The 18,317-nt window shown below is 26.0% G+C and overlaps 3 protein-coding genes across 8 annotated transcripts; 2 read left to right on the top strand and 1 right to left on the bottom strand.

Annotated features, from left to right (window-relative positions):
- Positions 1-406: 406 nt before the first annotated feature.
- LOC132941369 (uncharacterized) lies at positions 407-4,739 on the top strand. 4 transcript variants are annotated; one of them, XM_061009401.1, is made up of 6 exons: positions 411-567; positions 642-677; positions 3,082-3,279; positions 3,348-3,459; positions 3,876-3,990; positions 4,603-4,739. In XM_061009401.1, the coding sequence occupies exons 3-6, from the start codon at positions 3,099-3,101 to the stop codon at positions 4,717-4,719; spliced, it is 525 nt and encodes a 174-aa protein (XP_060865384.1). In that variant the 5' UTR covers positions 411-567; positions 642-677; positions 3,082-3,098; the 3' UTR covers positions 4,720-4,739. The 4 variants fall into 4 exon arrangements, with proteins under 4 accessions (XP_060865383.1, XP_060865384.1, XP_060865382.1 ...); XM_061009400.1 differs by lacking the exon at positions 642-677 and having other exon boundaries at positions 407-567; XM_061009399.1 differs by lacking the exons at positions 411-567; positions 642-677 and adding an exon at positions 2,379-2,473.
- Positions 4,218-11,861, bottom strand: LOC132941368 (rab5 GDP/GTP exchange factor). 2 transcript variants are annotated; one of them, XM_061009398.1, is made up of 11 exons: positions 11,565-11,861; positions 11,236-11,408; positions 10,739-10,851; positions 9,271-9,525; positions 7,890-8,016; positions 7,121-7,484; positions 6,821-6,949; positions 6,046-6,156; positions 5,704-5,859; positions 5,404-5,598; positions 4,218-5,050 (listed from the first exon to the last, which is right to left on the bottom strand). In XM_061009398.1, exons 2-11 carry the CDS (start codon positions 11,394-11,396, stop codon positions 4,961-4,963), a joined length of 1,701 nt encoding a protein of 566 aa, XP_060865381.1. In that variant the 5' UTR covers positions 11,397-11,408; positions 11,565-11,861; the 3' UTR covers positions 4,218-4,960. The 2 variants fall into 2 exon arrangements, with proteins under 2 accessions (XP_060865381.1, XP_060865379.1); XM_061009396.1 differs by having other exon boundaries at positions 11,236-11,414; positions 11,570-11,861.
- A 3,470-nt stretch (positions 11,862-15,331) lies between these two features.
- LOC132940821 (ras-related protein Rab-18-B-like) lies at positions 15,332-18,171 on the top strand. Of its 2 annotated transcripts, none has more exons than XM_061008599.1 (7): positions 15,332-15,621; positions 15,708-15,776; positions 16,120-16,210; positions 16,911-17,028; positions 17,089-17,280; positions 17,590-17,712; positions 18,037-18,171. In XM_061008599.1, the coding sequence occupies exons 3-7, from the start codon at positions 16,143-16,145 to the stop codon at positions 18,136-18,138; spliced, it is 603 nt and encodes a 200-aa protein (XP_060864582.1). In that variant the 5' UTR covers positions 15,332-15,621; positions 15,708-15,776; positions 16,120-16,142; the 3' UTR covers positions 18,139-18,171. The 2 variants fall into 2 exon arrangements, with proteins under 2 accessions (XP_060864582.1, XP_060864583.1); XM_061008600.1 differs by having other exon boundaries at positions 15,690-15,776.
- The last annotated feature ends 146 nt before the right edge of the window (positions 18,172-18,317 follow it).

Genomic DNA, 18,317 nt, shown 5'->3' with positions numbered 1-18,317 from the left:
TCTTTTCATTAACCGTGTTGCCTGTATGCACCTGTGTATAATAATATCACATATAATATTATGTTTGCTTGTGGTTATTTGCATTTGTTGAGCTTATACAAGTATATTATGTATAAAATATAAATATACATACTCATCAGTCATCACATTATAAATGTGTGTTATACATTCCAGTATATGGCAGTATTCCACATTTTCACGTTTCCACCTGTCATTATATTGGGTTTGGATTAAATTTAATCTATTCTATGCCTGTATAGGTAATAACTAATAGCTATTAGGTATAAAGCTAGCGTTTGTATATTTTAAATAAAAACAGGAACCGGAAATAAGTTTACGGTTAACAGTTTTAAATATGTTCATTCTGATTTCGAGTTAGGTATGTATGGCGTATGCTGCAATATAATTATATAGTTCGATACCTACGACCTACCAGCTGGTTACTACAATCTGCGCATCATTGCAGTGTTTCAAGTGTACCCAACGAATGAACGACAACACTTAACTATTATTAAAATATATCGTGGAGTGTTAAAATTGGATAATTACTATAGTTAACTTAAAAACGTAATAATAATACAAAAGTTAAATTAAAATAAAATAAAATAAATAAATAATAATACATTTATTTATTTATCTAGCTTCATTATTTAATAAATGTGCAATTGATTTTTATAGTAAGTACCTACCTACCTATCTGGGTTACTGCAAGTTGAGTCCCAATGTACCTTTTTGATATAAATTAAGTCCCGAATATTTTTAGGGGTATAATATATAAATTGCGTCCCGAGTATTTTTTATATTAAAATGTATGTTTCCAATTTGTAAGCATATTTACAACCAATATTTTCCTTCCCATTTTATCAAAATTTAAACTTAATAAACAAAAATAATAAAAAATACATTTTAGGTAGATACGTCATGTAATATTAATTAGGTATTCACCTATTATTATTTAAATTGTATATTTTTATCAGTACTAAAACTAAACCCTATAGCTGTAGAATTTTTCTGTTCCAAATTTGTCCTTTATTAATTATTAACTTATTTATTAGGTATAACTTATAACTTATAGGTCTATATTGAAGCGGGTAAAATTTGAATATCAATTGCCTCAAAAATTAAATTTGAGTTATTTTTTTAGTTTCTAATCACGCGTGATATCTGAGCTCAATACTCTTGGGGATTTCCATTTTACCGCCCGGTACTTTTTGGGATTTCTACTTTACCGCCCGCTGGACGGAAAAACGTGGTTTTCCAACGCTTCAACCGTCATCGAAAACTAAACTTTTGGTGCAGGCGTGACAAAAAAATATATACTCAATTACACCATGAGTAGTAAACAGTTAATAACATAATTTTTGGCAACTTTTGAAAGGACGAGTCAGAGCCGTCTTTAACCTTTTTTTCGGCTCTAGGCAGTGGTATAATGGAGCCCCTACGACTAGGACAGAACACTATTTTATTAAAACAGGTAAACAGGGAGGTGGTAGATAAGAAAAAGTTTAGATTAATTTAATTGTAAATTATTTTCATTTCACATTAATTGTGCCCGAAATGTGCCTAAAGTGCCCAATGGGGAAGAGGTGCCTGGAACGAGTACTGTCTACAAAATATATCGTGTTCAAACTGAATAAAGCTTGTAAATAACGAACTCTCGAGAAACCTAATGCCTATATTTGTTTCGTTACCTATTATTTACTGACAAAAAGTCTTTAATATTGTATTTAATTCCATATTTTTAAAGTGTCGAGAATTTGGTGTTAATTTTGAATATTGAGCATTAGGTACCTATCAGAGGCGGACTGGCCCGGACCGATAGTCCTCAATTGCGTACCCCCGTACTGGCCGTACTTAATTATGGTAATTGGCCATTGGTGGCTCATGATTTTGTTCCTATTAATTTTATTATTATTCGTTTAGAGTAAATAGAAATACGAAATAAACAATTTTTTTTTTTCAAATGAGGAAACGTATTTTTGTTTACAATCTTGAGAAGCTCTTAATAATTATTAAGATAATGACATTATCATTACAATTCTACGAATTTAATAGCTGTCTAATGTCTAAATACAAATATGCAGTATCATTGATTATATAAATTGTGTAAAATTGTTGTGACTAATAAATAATTATATATTATATTTATATACTGGCGTATGCGTATGACTTGGTATTCGCATTATCACTGATTGTAACTGAATTATTATATTTTGGATACCTAAGTATTGTTTTCACGCACAAATGCACAATTGGAATAGGTTTTTCTTTCAAATATTTGATATCACAGTCAGTGTAGGGGCTACGCCCGCGCCCCAGTGGCGTAGTTTGGGGATTGGATGCCTGAATAGGAGGGATTTCTCCTGTCTGATAATAAAAACAGTCCGATGGGTCTCTTGTCGTCAATTTACTTAAGACCTGCAGAAAATGTCTTAGCATTGGAGTGCCTAGGAGTGGGCCCAATGGGAAATGGGTAATGGTAAATTATCTTCGTGAGGAATAAAAAAAATTTTAAAAATAGTTAGGTAACTAACCGATTTTTTTAATACTAAATTACCTTTTTGGTTATGTATAATGTGCTACATTGTTAGATACTTTAAAAAATAGTTTATGAATTAGGTACCTATACTTACTTGCAAGTTACTATATTACATCCCTATATACCTATATAGCCATATAGGTACTAAATTATGCAAATTGCTGATCTTTTCCCTATAATTGTGACTATAGGCCTAAGCCTAAAGTATTGTCCTATTATTGATATGTAATACACCCTACAGATTCAAAGTTATTTTGTCTTCATATTTCATATTCTAACGTTTTATAAAACTCCAATTTTATTAGCCTATAGGTTAGGTTAGTCGACATACTTACTGGCTACTGGCTACTGCACCTGCCTATAAGATATTGTTTTATGTATAATATAAAGTATATTAAAGTATTTCAGTATGTTAGGGTAGGTAGGTACTTACTATATTTAAACATTAATTTAATATATTATTAAGTACCTACCCACTATAAGTGCCCACTTAACATATAATGGCCACTAGCCACCTTTCATAACTTTACACATTTTTGCAGATGATTATAGGTATATCATGTGGAATTCAGAAGGGAAAACACTGAATGAAAATAATAGTGCACACTGTAAAACAATATTCAAACAAACTTTTAAATTTACCAAAGATATACCAGAACAAAGAATTTCACCTGAAGGATTTTTAATACGAGATTGCGGTTGCGTCATGAGATTTTTACCTAATTTAGATAACAAATTGAGTAAATATAATGTACACTAAAAATGTATCTACTGTTTACTTAAATAAAAATGTTTATTTGTACATTAGATAAGAATAAGTTACAGCTCGCAACCACTAACAAGAATCAAAATCAAAAAAACATCAGTTATACACACCATCGTAATAATTTAAATCATACAAAAGTTATTTCAGCAGAAATGTACAATATTTTGTATTTATACTTCATTAATTATTGTTATTGTGTTTATATGGTTTTAGTTACCTATCACAGCGTAAATATTATAAAAAAAAAGGAATCTAGAATTCTAAAAATAATTAACTTTATTATTGAATATGGAGCAATGCATGTTAATTTAATTGTAATTGTTGTAATATTGTAATACTGCAACATTTAAAATATATATATATATCTTACTTTTGTATTTCTTATTTTTAAAAAATAATTTTTACAAATTTGTGTAATATCAAAAATTATAATTAGCTATAAGCAAAAAGATTTAGGAGTATTTTGTCATTGATATTTAAATTTCAAATATAAAAATAGACAAATATGTATTACCTATTAAATAGTAAATAACTACCATATATTTTTTAATTAATAGTAATTCATTTTAGGTATCAATCAACATTTTGGATGGAACCAAGAATAGTGCCTGTTAAGTATACTACTGAACTAAATTTCAACTTGGAATCACCCATAAGAAAATTTACAGAAACAATTGACTTACAGGTACCTAATACAAATTGTTGTTTTGTTTCTTGACATGTTAATTTAAGATAATATTATGTAAGGTCAATATTTTTATTTTAAGTTATTATTATTTTTTGTCTATTAAAATAGAATGTTTACAATCTGTACCTACATACTAAATACAATAAGTATAACTTATATAAAATGTAGGAGGCACTACTCTTGCGCCAACCCATTATTAATATATAAATAATGGAACACATAAATTAATAAAATGAAAATAAAAGGATTTAATACATAATAAATCAAATTAAAAAGAACATAATACATAAACAAGTTAGCTTTCATAAAAAAAAAAGAAGTGTATCGTACATAACTATAAAAAAGTGTAATGCTTCGTAACACACACACACATACAGTTATACCGACAGACGACGAAGGTGGGAGATAGTATAGCCAACATTATCCTACAAAAAGAGATATATGTACAGCATAGCTTGATTGAAACTTCATTGACCTTCATTGGTTGAGTAGTGTTCATTGACATATTGAATACATGAATACTATTTCAAATATTATTTTTTATAAGTTATTTAAAATTTAAATAATTATTTTACAAAATATACCAAATGTATCTTATTTGTATTTTAGATGAAATTAGTTGCTTGTCCATATATTCAGCAAATTGGAACTACAAAACGTTTTAAAACATCAATCGAGACAAAAATCCAATCAGAGTATACACTACCATTGGATACTACTATTTAACTTAATAATTGCATATTTAGTGTTAAATTACCAATAGTCGACACTAAACATCAAACCCGTAGAACTATTAATACATAATCTATATAATCTATAAGGGTTTAGCAGTTATTAAATATTCTTTTAACATATAATAAACAGAGACATTTAACACAATATAATAATTAATATATTATTAAAAATAAATAAACAGGTAGTATTATTAACAAAATGATATATTAAAAACTAAATAAAACAGTTATATTTATTGCGGATTTATTTTTGAGTTGATAATTTCTTTTCCTCCCGTTTCACATGGTATACTTGGTATTTGCCATCCTTGTATAGATATTTCCTGGAAAATTGTTTTAAAATAAAACAATAAGTACCTATTAATTTAAATTAATGGAAAAATTAATGTAGTTTACAAAATACATATAATTTAAAATAAATTGACTATGCATAATATGGACATTAGACCAAAACAAATTACGTGCTATTTAAAATGAAAGTTACTGTAAAGCTTTAATTAAATCATGCATTAGATTATCCAATATTATCTATCATAAGAAATAAATATATGATTTTGATTTAAGATCATTTCACATCGTTTCTGCATTTTTAACAATCATATTATACTCAATTTTAAAAGACTATTTTAATTATTTTGTTGTTAATTTGTTACTATTGGATGGACCAAATTCACACCTGTATTTCATCTAACTGTGGTTGTACTTTTATTGTTGGTTCTAAGCTACTTCCCGCAATTTCATTAATTTCTTGTGGTATAATAGAACAAGCATCTAATGAATGCAATGATACTGTTTCGGCAGAATGGATGTCCCAAGAATCACCATCTGTACAAGAAGAACTTGTACGAGTTCTTTCTGCAGGTTGAATAACCTACACAGTATTATTCTACATACATTTCATTTCATTTGATCATTTGTTCATACTGATTATGAGTAGTTTTACAAATAATAATCAGTATAAATATGAGAAACTAACCTGTGGTATCATAGTCCATGGTAGTCCTGTGGGTAAACTGGAACATAAAGGGTCATAATCATCTATACTAACAGCTACTTTGTTATTTGTTTCATCACAATCATCAATAATAGTATACACTTCTTTTAATACCGCAAATTGATCCATACAATTATCCTATGGGAATTAAAAAAAAATTATATCGGATCTTATGAGATTATTTATTTAATAATTGATAGATATTTAAAATATCTTATTGGCTTAATTGTATTTTAGAAAAATATATTTATTAAATAATTTGTAGTTATAAATATATTAAATATGCACATGTTAAGTTTCTTAAATGCATAAATAAATAAGTACCTTAAAATTAGACATTTCGTTCTTAAGCTTTAATGCATCATCAACAATCATTATATTTCTTCTTTTTAAATCTGCCAACAATGCCAACTGCTCAAACATTTGATGCATCCCCTAAATCAATTTATATTAAAGAAATTTAAAATATAAGAATAATTATAATTAACATCGGTATTCAGTGGCAGCTTATGAGTTTTTAGTGAAATTAGTGTACATTCAAAACTATAATTTAACAGAGATATGAATAATATGACGTATAATACTATAATATTAAACAATTATTTATTTCTTGTTTAATAATATATCATTATTTACCTTTTATTTTACTCAAGTAATGCACTGTATTTTGATTGATCAGTAAAACTTATTTTTATTATTAAATAATAATGTAATTATGACAAACACAGAACAAATTTGGAATTCAACAGTAGTTGATGTACTGTATTAATTTGACTTTTTAAATAAAAAACATTTAAGGTAAGTAGATTACAAATTAAATAATAATGTAATCACTAGTCAAGTGTGGTAGAAAACATAAAAACACATGATTTATTGTTGTGACAACAACAGTCCGTACTTTATCAGAATATAGAAAACAAGTAAGAATAAAAATAATAAGTCTAAAAACTTTGAAACATAATATTCATAAAAATCTTTAGGAATTAGTAATAATAATTTAATTATTATTTTTCTATTTTTCCTTATTGAAATTGGTTAGGCCTTGCATATACACACGAGTCTACAATGATTCACATAACACTAAAATTTTTATATTTACTTCACATATAATTAATGCAGAATCCCAGGTATCGGATACTAATGTTCCATTCATGTACTGCTCAAATTCTTCAATATTCATACTAAGAAGTTCAGCATTAATATTTTCAATAAATGATACGGCACAACACTGCAATAAATATTCAAAAAAACATTTTGTGAATAAGGAATTATTGACAATACTTAATGCTTATTTTATTAGAATAACTGATAAAGTATATTTAATATTGATTTCTTCAATACTAGTGAAATTTAACAAAGATATCCTATTCTAAAATGTAAAATATTAAAATTTAACTACCAGATTGGTAAAATAATATCCAGCTTCTCCAGACATCAGTCTTGAAGCATTACAAAATCTAGTCACATAATGCAAATTCGACTTAAGTCTAACTGGATTTGCTTTGAGAACAACAAATATGAGAACAGGCAAGAAATCATCAGCAGATGCAGGTCCTTTCATTCCATTGTTTCCACCTTGCAAAACTCCAAATATATGTCGACAGCATCTAACAACACATGCCAATTTGTCTTGTGGGGCTGTAGCTGAATCCATATCTAATAATTCTAGAATTGCTTTGTATACCAATTCAATAATCTGAGCATTTGTTTTGTCAATATCACAGTCTAGATGTTTAGCATTTACCCAATTTAACTGACGAATCCTAAAATGGAATTATATAAACTTAAATTATAAATTATAATATATGCAACTATAGTTATTACTTATTACATATAAAAAAAACAAAAGCAGATTTTAAATAATTGAATTGTTATTGTTTATTTATTATCTTACAATAATACAAATATTACAAATTGTTATGAATTAATCTGGGTCCGAGTTATTAAGTAGCTAATGAAACATGTTATGATGCCAAGTGATTCAAAATAGTACTCAATTCTTAATGAGTTAATACCATATATAATAAAAATCAGATGAGAACTAAAAGCAATTAAATAAATTACGTTTGTTTAAATATCAACTACTGTTCTTCTCTACTGTAAAATTAACTCATCACAATATTTTTGTTACTAAATTATGTATATAATTTTATACGTAAGTAAAATACCTTTTCTGTATAGCTAAATCTTCCTCTTCATCAGCCAAAGTCATACAAAATAAAAACTTATATAGTTTTATCATAGAGTATTTTTCTGTATAATCCAAAATTTGTTCTTTTTTTTCATGACTCAGTTCTGGCAAAAAAAAATATAAAAAAAAACTGAACATGATTATTAAAAACAAAAACAATAATAATAAATAACACAAAAAATGTTTTTTTTTATTAATTTAGAATTATTGGTATTTAAAAAATATAAAAGTAAATAGTACATTAAAAACACTTTAGAAGAAGTGTTGTAATAGTTAGGCTGGCATCATATGATAGTATAGGTAACAAGAGTTATGAAAAAACCCTTTTAAAGGGGGTCTAACATTTTATTTTTTTTTTAGTTATGGTTTATGGGTAATTCAACTTTTATTTAAACAACACAAAATCTACAGCACAAATCTTCAAAACTTTTCTTTTTTTTTTAAAAAAAGTAAAATAAATTGACAAAATTTTTATTTTTGAAAGGAAATTGTGTGATTATAATTCTAAATAACGCAATATTTAATACTGTTTTTATTTTTATTTTATTATTCTACAGAATAATACATAGAAATTAATATCTTTAACACTTTGTTTTTGTAAATTATACCCATTATGTGTACATGCCCCATCTAAGCTCGTTGTTACAATCACAAAAATCATGTCACTTTTAGACCACCTTTAAAGGAGTTTTTTTATACAGAACTTAAGGTATATTATCATATAATTTCCCCACAGGACACATTGTATAAGAATAAGACTACAATCCACTAGTGGAAGACTGTGGAAAGCGAAAAAGGATAGAAAATTGAGTAGACATACAAAATATATTAAAATAAAATCGCAGGTTGATCAATTCTGTATGATTAGAAATGTTTGCTTTGTGTCTTTGATCGGAAAAAAGTGAGTACAAGTATTATAAAAGTATCATCAAGTGAGAGAGAAGTGTTAAGGTAACTTATGAAGTGTAAAGATAATCTTATTAATACATTTCTCGTGGACCTATTCAACTGTTTCATATGAGAGTAAGCAATCTAGTTTATACTGAATAGCAAATACCTAAGCTCAGCGCCCAGGGATATAAGGTATCAACCCACCGAATTTTAGGAATTTAATTGGCGCTAAAAAGTTAACGGCCCATTTTTCAATAAGACATAATATTTATTATTTATTACTAATCACATTTCATCGTTCAGAGTTTGAGTCAATCAAATATTTTCAGCCATATATTACCAAGCTGACTCAAATTTTATGTGGACTACTAGGTTTAACTCGGTAACTCGCCGGCTCTATCCGACTCTGACTAAGCATTGAGATTATCCAAAAATATAATAAAACAAACAACAATTGTATACAATACCATCATAAGAATAATTATTATTCAGCATATCCAGAATATTTTGATAAAAATGTTGAGTGAGTTCAGACTGAATATCAACAGGGCTTTGTAAATGTGACATCATCATCATTTGACAAAAATTGCGAATTTGTTTTTTTAAATCGTTCCGCAAAGATTTTGTTTCAGACAAAATAGGCAAATATTCTATATCCACTTGATCCAATTTCTTTGTAATAAGTGGATCATAATCTTTTTTAGATTTTTCAGATATATCATCTAAAAATAAAATAAAATATAATTTATTATATTAACTGTATTCTTTATATTTAGGTATAACACAATATAATAATATATTTAATAACTGAATACATAGTTATTAATAACAGCATTAAGGTCCCCACACTCTGGAGCGGTGGTGTTAAATTCTATTGTCTTGGCTTTACCGCCACAATGAGTGTGGTACTCATTGCGCTGCAGTGTGTGGGGTCCTTTAATAGGTTATAGATTCTGAGTGGAGAAATAAATGTATTGATTTTACAATGATTTGTGTTTGCTATCATTTTTTGGGGCAGTAAAAATGCTTCAATTTTCAAATTTGAGTAAATTGGACCTAGTTTGTACTACGGGGGTAAAAAAAAATAAAATTATAGTAATTCCAAAGTAACAGTGCAAAATTGAAAATATTATGCAAAAACTGTATTTGACCAAACAATCTAAAAATAAATACAGTTTTTTTTTAACTTGAGTTAAAATTTGGACAAAATTCGATATTTAACTAAGAATAACAATTTTAGTTATTTTATTGTAATTTAAAATATTATTTGTGAGTACTTGAAACTTTTAAAGTAAATTATTATTTATTATATTTTATACACACAGTATTTTAAAATGCAATGTTTTCGGCATAAGTTAATTTAACCTACTATATTACTATTTACTAATGGTAAAATAAATTACTTTAATTGCAATATAAAAATATCATAAAATATACTTAGTAATAGGCTGACTAGTATAGGCCATCTTTGCTCAGAATTGTTTTTCCTATACAATGATTTACCATTGAATTTAAATTTAACAAATACATGACAGTGACTAGCAGTGACAGTTTACCAGAGGTAGACTCGACACATACAGTACAGCAGAGCAACCACCCACTTTCCGGCTTTTTCAATATTGAATATATCAAGAATGTAAAAAGATTTTGAAAATTTGTTTCTTTTGAGTTATCAGAAAATAAACATTTCATTTCAGATAAAGTAGAAATATCATTTTAACAATTAAAAGAATATGATAACACTGAAACTAGACCATACATAAATTAATTTGTAAATACTAGGTACCTACCTATGTGTTTAAATATAAACTTAAAAAAAAATTGAATTGGCTATTTAAAGCTTAAAAAAACAGAGAATCTTCAATCGAAAAAAGCAAGAAAAACAATATATTTGTAATGTATATGACATGTAAATAAATATCTATTTTAACAAACCTTTAGATTTAATAGTATTGAACATTTTCAAGTATGACAATTTGGATTTTTTTTCAGTTGAACCAACTTTTTTTAAATCTTGTTTTTCACTAGTCTTGTTAATTGGAACCTTTCTGAAATATATATTTAGGAAAAATAAGTTAAAATTAGTTGGTCAAGTTTTTTCACAAAAATGGTTAATGAGCTCCTTTGTGGGCTTACAATTATTGTCTTTTAGCCTCAATATAAATAAATTCTTAGTATCCCTTACCAATTACTAGGTGAGCTAGAATGACACTAGTTAGAAATTTATTCAGAGTTAACAGTTAGATTTTAAAATACAAATACAAATAAAAAAATCATTTACCAAGGTACATAAAGTATACAATTTAAAAATAAAATTTTTTTTTTGTTAGAATATTATAGAATATAATATATCAAGTGACCTTAATACTATTGTCTGTGCTATAAAATTATAAAATATTATACTAAATTTTTTTTATAAATCAATTACATACTTAGGTGAAGCATTCATTCGCCTATGCTTTTGTATGTCTTTATAACATTTTGAACAAAAGCCATCCCATTGTGGATTACCATAATAATCACATCCATTTGCTTTTTTACATTTTAATTCAGCTTCTCCAATGCGAAAATTACCTTTTTTAAAAGACATCATTTTGATGATAAAAAAAACCTAATAAAATGATATTGATTTAAAACAACATAATAACAGTACATAAAGTTTTAATAATATAGGACAAAGCTGTTTTTATTTAAACTATCTTTATATTGAAAAGAAGAAAAGAAAAGATTATAATAAGTATAAAAAAATTGTAATTAAATACAAACCGTCTGTTCAAATGAGTAGTCAATTGAAAATAATTTTTTTAGTTTCAACAATAATTAACTTTAATTTAAATAGCATTTATTATAAAAAAGTAACTAATTTACTAGTTACTAATGCATAGCACGATTAAAGATAGTAGTTAAAGTACTATCTTTAATCGTGGTACCTAGTTAGAAGTTATTAGTTATTAAAAAAAGTTATCTGAAAAACTAGTACAAACAAAATACAATCATCAAAATATATCATAAGGCATAAAATATTAAATGACAATACGGCATACTCCAATACAATAGTTTGTATACGCGACACTTACGATCAAAACACTGATAGTGTCTTATCTCGTTCCACAAAAACCAAGTGGTTGCCTATAAGCACGGCGGTTTTGTATATGTGCTTTTTTTGTAATATAATGTTTTGAATTTTTTTTGCTGTTGCGTGTATCCTTCACGATTGTAACTTATTCTGTATTTACTATTTATATATATAAAATATAATATTATGTAAATCATAGGGACATTTGTTTTAGAAAAAATACTTAATTTTCTTATGTATAGTTTATAATATTATCTGATTTCTTAACAGGTCTTGGCCCAAAAAAATTGAGATGTATTAAAAATAAATTTAATGATAAGTCGTAACAATTATAATTTATAATAAAATTATCAACCTACCGATAATAACTAAAGGTAATATAATGTTTCAAATAATATTAGCAAAGATCCAGTTAAACTATTTTTTAAGGATAATTGAAGGTGACGTCTTCATTAGCAATCCGCATAGACGGTTAATAGGTTGTAGTTGGCTAAATAATTAGAAGAAAAAAATGGAATTAAGAATGAAGGAGTATATCTAGTATTCTAGTGGGACGTAAGTAGAACTTTAAAACTTACTTGAGGGAGTAGGGTAGGGCAGGGCAGTCAATTACGTTAGATAATAACTTTTTTATGAATGAAATATTAGCACTACGTTTACGATCAGTAAGACTAGATAAATTTAAATCAATACGGACAGGTTTGTAATCATGTGGATGACAGGGTATTTTTAGTAAAAAAGCAGCAAATGATAGACATATCTTTGAATCCTTTCTATCATTAAAGCGTCTATAAACAAAGACAATTGAGGGTCCCAAATAACAGATCCATATTCTAAAATAGGTCGGACTAAGGAGCAAAATAGAATGTTTAATGACCGGTCCAATTTCAATTCAGAAGATATTATTATACCTAGAAGGCTAGATAACTCTCACTTCCGCGCAGCCATTATTGGCTTGGAGGTAACCAACTACTGTTTTTACTATTATTTTTTTAATCACACTGTATATTGTTGTTAGTTGGATATAAAATAGTATTATTTATTATTTTTGGGAGACGGTTATTACGACACTGTTAGCAATATGTCTCGCTACACCTTCGGCTTAGGATACTTATACGTTTTGTTATTTGCTTAAAATGAATAAAACATAGATAAAGATTTTGAAATAAATAAGGTAGTACTAATAAACTGTCATAATATTTTCGTATTGTTAAATTTTAAAGTACAATAGCTGTTAAGCAAAAGCTTATTGAATTATATATATTTTATATTTTATTTTATATATATATTAATTATATATATATTTTGTTATTGACTTAATATTTAATAAGATTAATATTCTGGTACCGTCGTACCGTAATCGACAACGATTGAAGAAAAAAAAACATTTAATTAAGCTATTAATCGACGTAAACCGATATCGAATTGTCCATAAATGATAAATAATATGTAATATAATATTTTATACCTTCGGTTATAACGTTGAAGGATAACCACGACGGCACGGTTTTTTTTATTTAACAAGGACTATAATTTAATTTATAAATAGAAACAAAAAAAGAATTAAATGAATAAAAAAAAAGTATTCAATAGTAAAAAAAGTGGGTAAGTGGATGTCGCTCTGCTGTTCAGCAGGTTACAAGTGGGTCACTGTAATGGATGGTGTTAAATTTGAATTCAATGATATATCATTGTATAAGAAAAACGATTCTGAGCGAAAACGGTCAGTCAGCCTGTGATATTACCAAGTATATTTGATGATATTATTGTGAATAAAATAATTTATATACAACATATTTACGTGAAACCTTGTTTTAAATTTTCAATCCTTAGCTATAAAAGTTGAACATTTTATAAATTTTTAACTACAAAATAATTATTATTTATTACATTTTAAATTTGATGAACTTTGTCAAAATTTAAACTTAAAATGCTTAGGTATAGAAAAAAATTGTGCCTATGTGTTTTTAATATTTTTTAACTGATATTCTAACGATATATCAGGAGCCTTGCATTAAATGTTCACGCTTTTTTACCCAACAAATAAAATTTTATTGACATTTATAGAAAAAAAACTAAAAAAATTTAAAACTGACAATGTCCGTAAACAGCTCAAAAAGTGTCAAATTATTTTCAAAATGTTATCGTGTATAAAAAATACAAACATAATATAAACATTCAGGGAAATTTTCAAGTATTTACAGTCATTCGTTTTTTAATTACAACAAAATAAGAAAATCGTTACATGAGAAAACGAGTGAATATCAAATGTAAAAATATGAATTTCAAACGCTCATAAAAATTTAATTTGAATTCTTTGTAGACATTTTTTTTTTTTTGATAAAGGTAAACAAACTTATGAGAAATCTTGTATTACATTTTCAAATCTTAGATTTAAAAAGAAAATTATGAATTTTTAACTCAAAATAATTTGCAAATTTTCGTCATTTTTACGTATTTTGTCAATATTTGAACTTTAATACTTATACAAAAAAACTGTGACAAAGGATTTTTAATATTTTTCAAATGTCAATGTAACAATATAGTAGGAGCTTTGTGTTAAATTTTCAAGTATTTTTACTCAACAAATTAAGTTTTATTGACATTCATAAAAAAAAAACTAATAACATTGGAAACTGAAAATGCCCTAAACATTTCCAAACAAATCAAAATATTTTGAAAATTTTATCGTAAAATATAAACAACCAGTAAAAATTGCATGTATCTTCAGTCATTTGTTTTACAGTTTCGCCAAAAACCTAAGTCAATTTTGCGTAAAATTTAACGTTTTTCTTAATTTTTCTTTTGTTTTTCAAAGCGCTTTTGAAAATTTCTGGGAATTTTAAATTTTTACCTCCCCAATGCACTTACAATATTCACTTTCTCGTCGAACAAGATACTAAAGTCGAAAATTGAACCATTATTTCGATTACTTATCGTGTACACAGACACAAAAATAAAATAAAATTAAAAAATATTAAAAAACACATATCATTTTTACAATATATATTCATCGTTCCACTCAGAATCTAAAAAACACACATCATTTTAAAATCAATACATTCATCGTTTCACTCATAATCTAAACAAGTATTTAAAATACCATTCAAATACTTCAAAATAAAAAGTACTTATTCAATACGGAAATAAGTATTTGAATACTTTTACTCAAATACTTTACAACACTGTATATATTATAGTATAGAAGTCTCTGACTCTGAGAAACAGATATAGATTATAATATATTGCTTGACTCTACGTAATATACAATACAATCATTTTGAAAATATATAATAAATAGACAAATAGTTCATTATCTATATCTGTGGGTGCACCACTATTAGTGTATCTTTAATCGTGGGGTGCACTATAAATGTTAGGCGCCTGGAATATATTGAAATGCAGCAACCGGGTACACAGGCTTCTTATCACTAGAAATATAATATTCTTATCTTCTAGTCGTACGAATTGCGATTTACGAAAAACACTCATATTCCATAGTCTTATAGCTTTACATTTTACAGTTTACTGCTTTATTCGTCACCCGTCTAACACTAATGTCAAATTAATTTATTCCGTGGTCTAACTGCTAGTATAATAATATCTAGTATCAAGTGTTATTACTTCTTATGTTAATCGTAATTCTTAAATCTATGCTTAATAACTAAATTATCACCTAATATATTATATAAATAAATTTTTAGGTATAAACAGAAAATTCTGTGTTACCTATTACTTATAAGTATGTATATTATTTCCGCATTACGCAATATCATTATAGTATTATTTTGTATTAATATTCAACATCAGTTATTGTTCTGTTCACAGTTATTGGAAATATATCTCAAGTCTGGGGAGTAGGTACCAAAAATATCTGTTGTTTTAGAAGTCATCAAGGTAAATATTTTGCTTAATTGTTTATTTTAGTATGCTAAAATTTAGTAGCTACTAAACATTTGGATATTATTAGATGCAATTTTTTTTAATTTTAGTATTACCCAACTACCTAGTATGAATTTTAATTTTATTATTTTGATATACTTCATACTGATAATAGAATTTATTATTTAAAAATCATCATTTTCTGTTGATAAATAAAATTCCAATGCTTTATTTTCCAAGTACAATTAATAGCTGTTTAATAGTATGTTAATTAATTTAAAGATTCCTTATTAAATTTTAACTTTTTAATATTACAGAGGATTTGAATTGTTATAATTATAAAAACTATTAATTACAGGTTAAACGTACAATCAAATTTTAATGGATCCATCAGTTTTAACAACATTAAAAATTTTATTAATTGGGCAAAGTGGAGTTGGAAAATCATGGTAAGCTATACAATTATAATGGATCAGGAGTTTTAAATGTATCAAAATAATATATTCTACAGTAAAATTCCTATTGGAATTTGTTGAAGTAAATAATTGTTCAAGTACTGCCCAACAATCACACTAAATAAATTACCTATAAATATAAAAATAATCACCTAAAAATATAGTCCTCTAAGGCTCAAAATCGTCTTTTGATTGTTAATTTAAGTTTTTAAACCTTTCAATATTATACCGTGCATTACTTATTTTTATTATTTGAAATATCTCTCTTACCCATATGTATACTTACGTTGATTTATTATATTACTGTACTTAAGTCTCCCAGGCTTTAATTCAATAAAATAAATAAACAAATTATGAATTAATAAAAAAAAACTGTGCGACTTACATTTATACTGATAGCATAAAAAAGAAAAATTGTTATTTGTTTGTTCGGGATAATCTTATGTAATAATTTTTTTTACTATTAGAATGCTACACTATCCTAAAGATCTATAGACTATATTTTATCTCGATAAGTCACCCCTAGTTTTATTTATTGCAAACTTAAGAACTTTTTATAGAACATGGGCAAATAATAAAATAATTTGTTTTATTGTATTTATATGCAAATGTCTACATTTATTTTATGTTTAATACTTACAGTATATTTAAGTTTAACAAAATGTCAATTAAATATAAGTATATTTGTTTTTAGTTTGTTATGCAGATTTACAGATGATACATTTAATGTGGACAATGCAGTCACTATTGGTGTAGATTTTAAAATGAGAAAAATAACTGTAGATAATAATAATATTAAGCTAGCTTTATGGGTAAGTAATTAAATACTTATTATAATAGATATAATAGATTAATTTAGAATGATGTTTTAGGACACAGCTGGACAAGAAAGGTTTCGTACACTCACTCCAAATTATTACCGTGACGGTCAAGGTGCTGTACTTGTTTATGATGTTTCAAACCGAGATTCATTTACATGTTTAGAAACATGGATTAATGAACTTAATAGATACTCTACCAAAACTAATATTATTAAAATGGTTGTAGGTAACAAAATTGATAGGGTAAGTATTTATAATATATATAATACAATAGTAATATATATATTTATCAAATTGTAACAGAATTACAGAATATTTATTTTTTAAATTTAAAAAAAAATTAGGCAATTTGTTCATAACTATAATACTTTTTGTAAAATATACTATGTGTAGTGTGTACCATGTATTTAACTAATGAGTTGTACCATCAAAGTTTTTATAAAACGTGATTCCTCAACAATATATTTTAGATATATTAAATTACTATGTTTGCATTATGAATATATGTATTATAACTATGTTTATAATACTAATACTTATTTTTATTCATAGGAAAGACAAGTTACTCGAGAAGAAGGTATTGCTTTTGCTCGTCGCCATCAAACATTATTTATTGAAACTAGTGCTAAAACCAAAGAAGGCGTTTATATGGCTTTTGAAGAATTAGTTAGAAAAGTAAGTTAATTATTTATGAAGTACTCGGGATTATTGATCTCCCATCCATACACCGCAAAATCTTAAATAAATTAAAAACAAAAAATTAATGATTCATGATTTATTTTTATGGTAAAAACTCTAAAATTTGTTTTTTTTTTTTTTATTGTAAAATTATTAATTAATATTTTATCTTAAAATTCACTTTCTATTGAATAATCAGTCTGCTTTTTAAATATCAAGTTTTTCCATAATATTATTTATCTAAGAAAAAAATTATATAATATATTGCTTGACTCTAAATATATACTTATGTAATATAAAATACAATCATTTTGAAAATAGATAATAAATACACCAAGCTTATGGGAAAAGCTTGACGATGCCAATGTGGTTCGGTGTAATGATGATCATTCAGTATCGGAGCAAAAATATTGTTATTGTTGACTATTTAATCATTAAAATATTTATGTAAGGTTATATTGTGTTATTGTACAACTAGTCTAATACTTTGTAGGTATATGGTATATTATTTGTAGCATAGAATGAATATGCTACAGATGTGTCAGTATACTTATAAAAGTAATTAGAACATATTTAATTTTGTTTTGTATTATTGCACTTAA

Source organism: Metopolophium dirhodum, chromosome 3 (assembly GCF_019925205.1).
Source record: "Metopolophium dirhodum isolate CAU chromosome 3, ASM1992520v1, whole genome shotgun sequence".
Taxonomy (NCBI): Eukaryota; Metazoa; Arthropoda; class Insecta; order Hemiptera; family Aphididae; genus Metopolophium; species Metopolophium dirhodum.
Note: the sequence above shows the minus strand (reverse complement) of the source record. Positions and strands in the feature narration are given on the sequence as shown.

Coding starts and splice junctions, on each gene's coding strand:
- LOC132941369 (XM_061009399.1), top strand. Junction 3,460..3,875: donor AAAGTTATTTCAGCAGAAAT/GTACAATATTTT, acceptor AATTCATTTTAG/GTATCAATCAACATTTTGGA. Junction 3,991..4,602: donor CAGAAACAATTGACTTACAG/GTACCTAATACA, acceptor TTTGTATTTTAG/ATGAAATTAGTTGCTTGTCC.
- LOC132941368 (XM_061009398.1), bottom strand. CDS start 11,396: ATGATGTCTTTTAAAAAAGGTAATTTTCGCATTGGAGAAGCTGAATTA. Junction 8,017..9,270: donor TAATAATTATTCTTATGATG/GTATTGTATACA, acceptor TTTTTTTGCCAG/AACTGAGTCATGAAAAAAAA. Junction 5,051..5,403: donor CACAGTTAGATGAAATACAG/GTGTGAATTTGG, acceptor ACAATTTTCCAG/GAAATATCTATACAAGGATG.
- LOC132940821 (XM_061008599.1), top strand. CDS start 16,143: ATGGATCCATCAGTTTTAACAACATTAAAAATTTTATTAATTGGGCAA. Junction 17,029..17,088: donor ATATTAAGCTAGCTTTATGG/GTAAGTAATTAA, acceptor ATGATGTTTTAG/GACACAGCTGGACAAGAAAG. Junction 17,713..18,036: donor TTGAAGAATTAGTTAGAAAA/GTAAGTTAATTA, acceptor TTTTGAAAATAG/ATAATAAATACACCAAGCTT.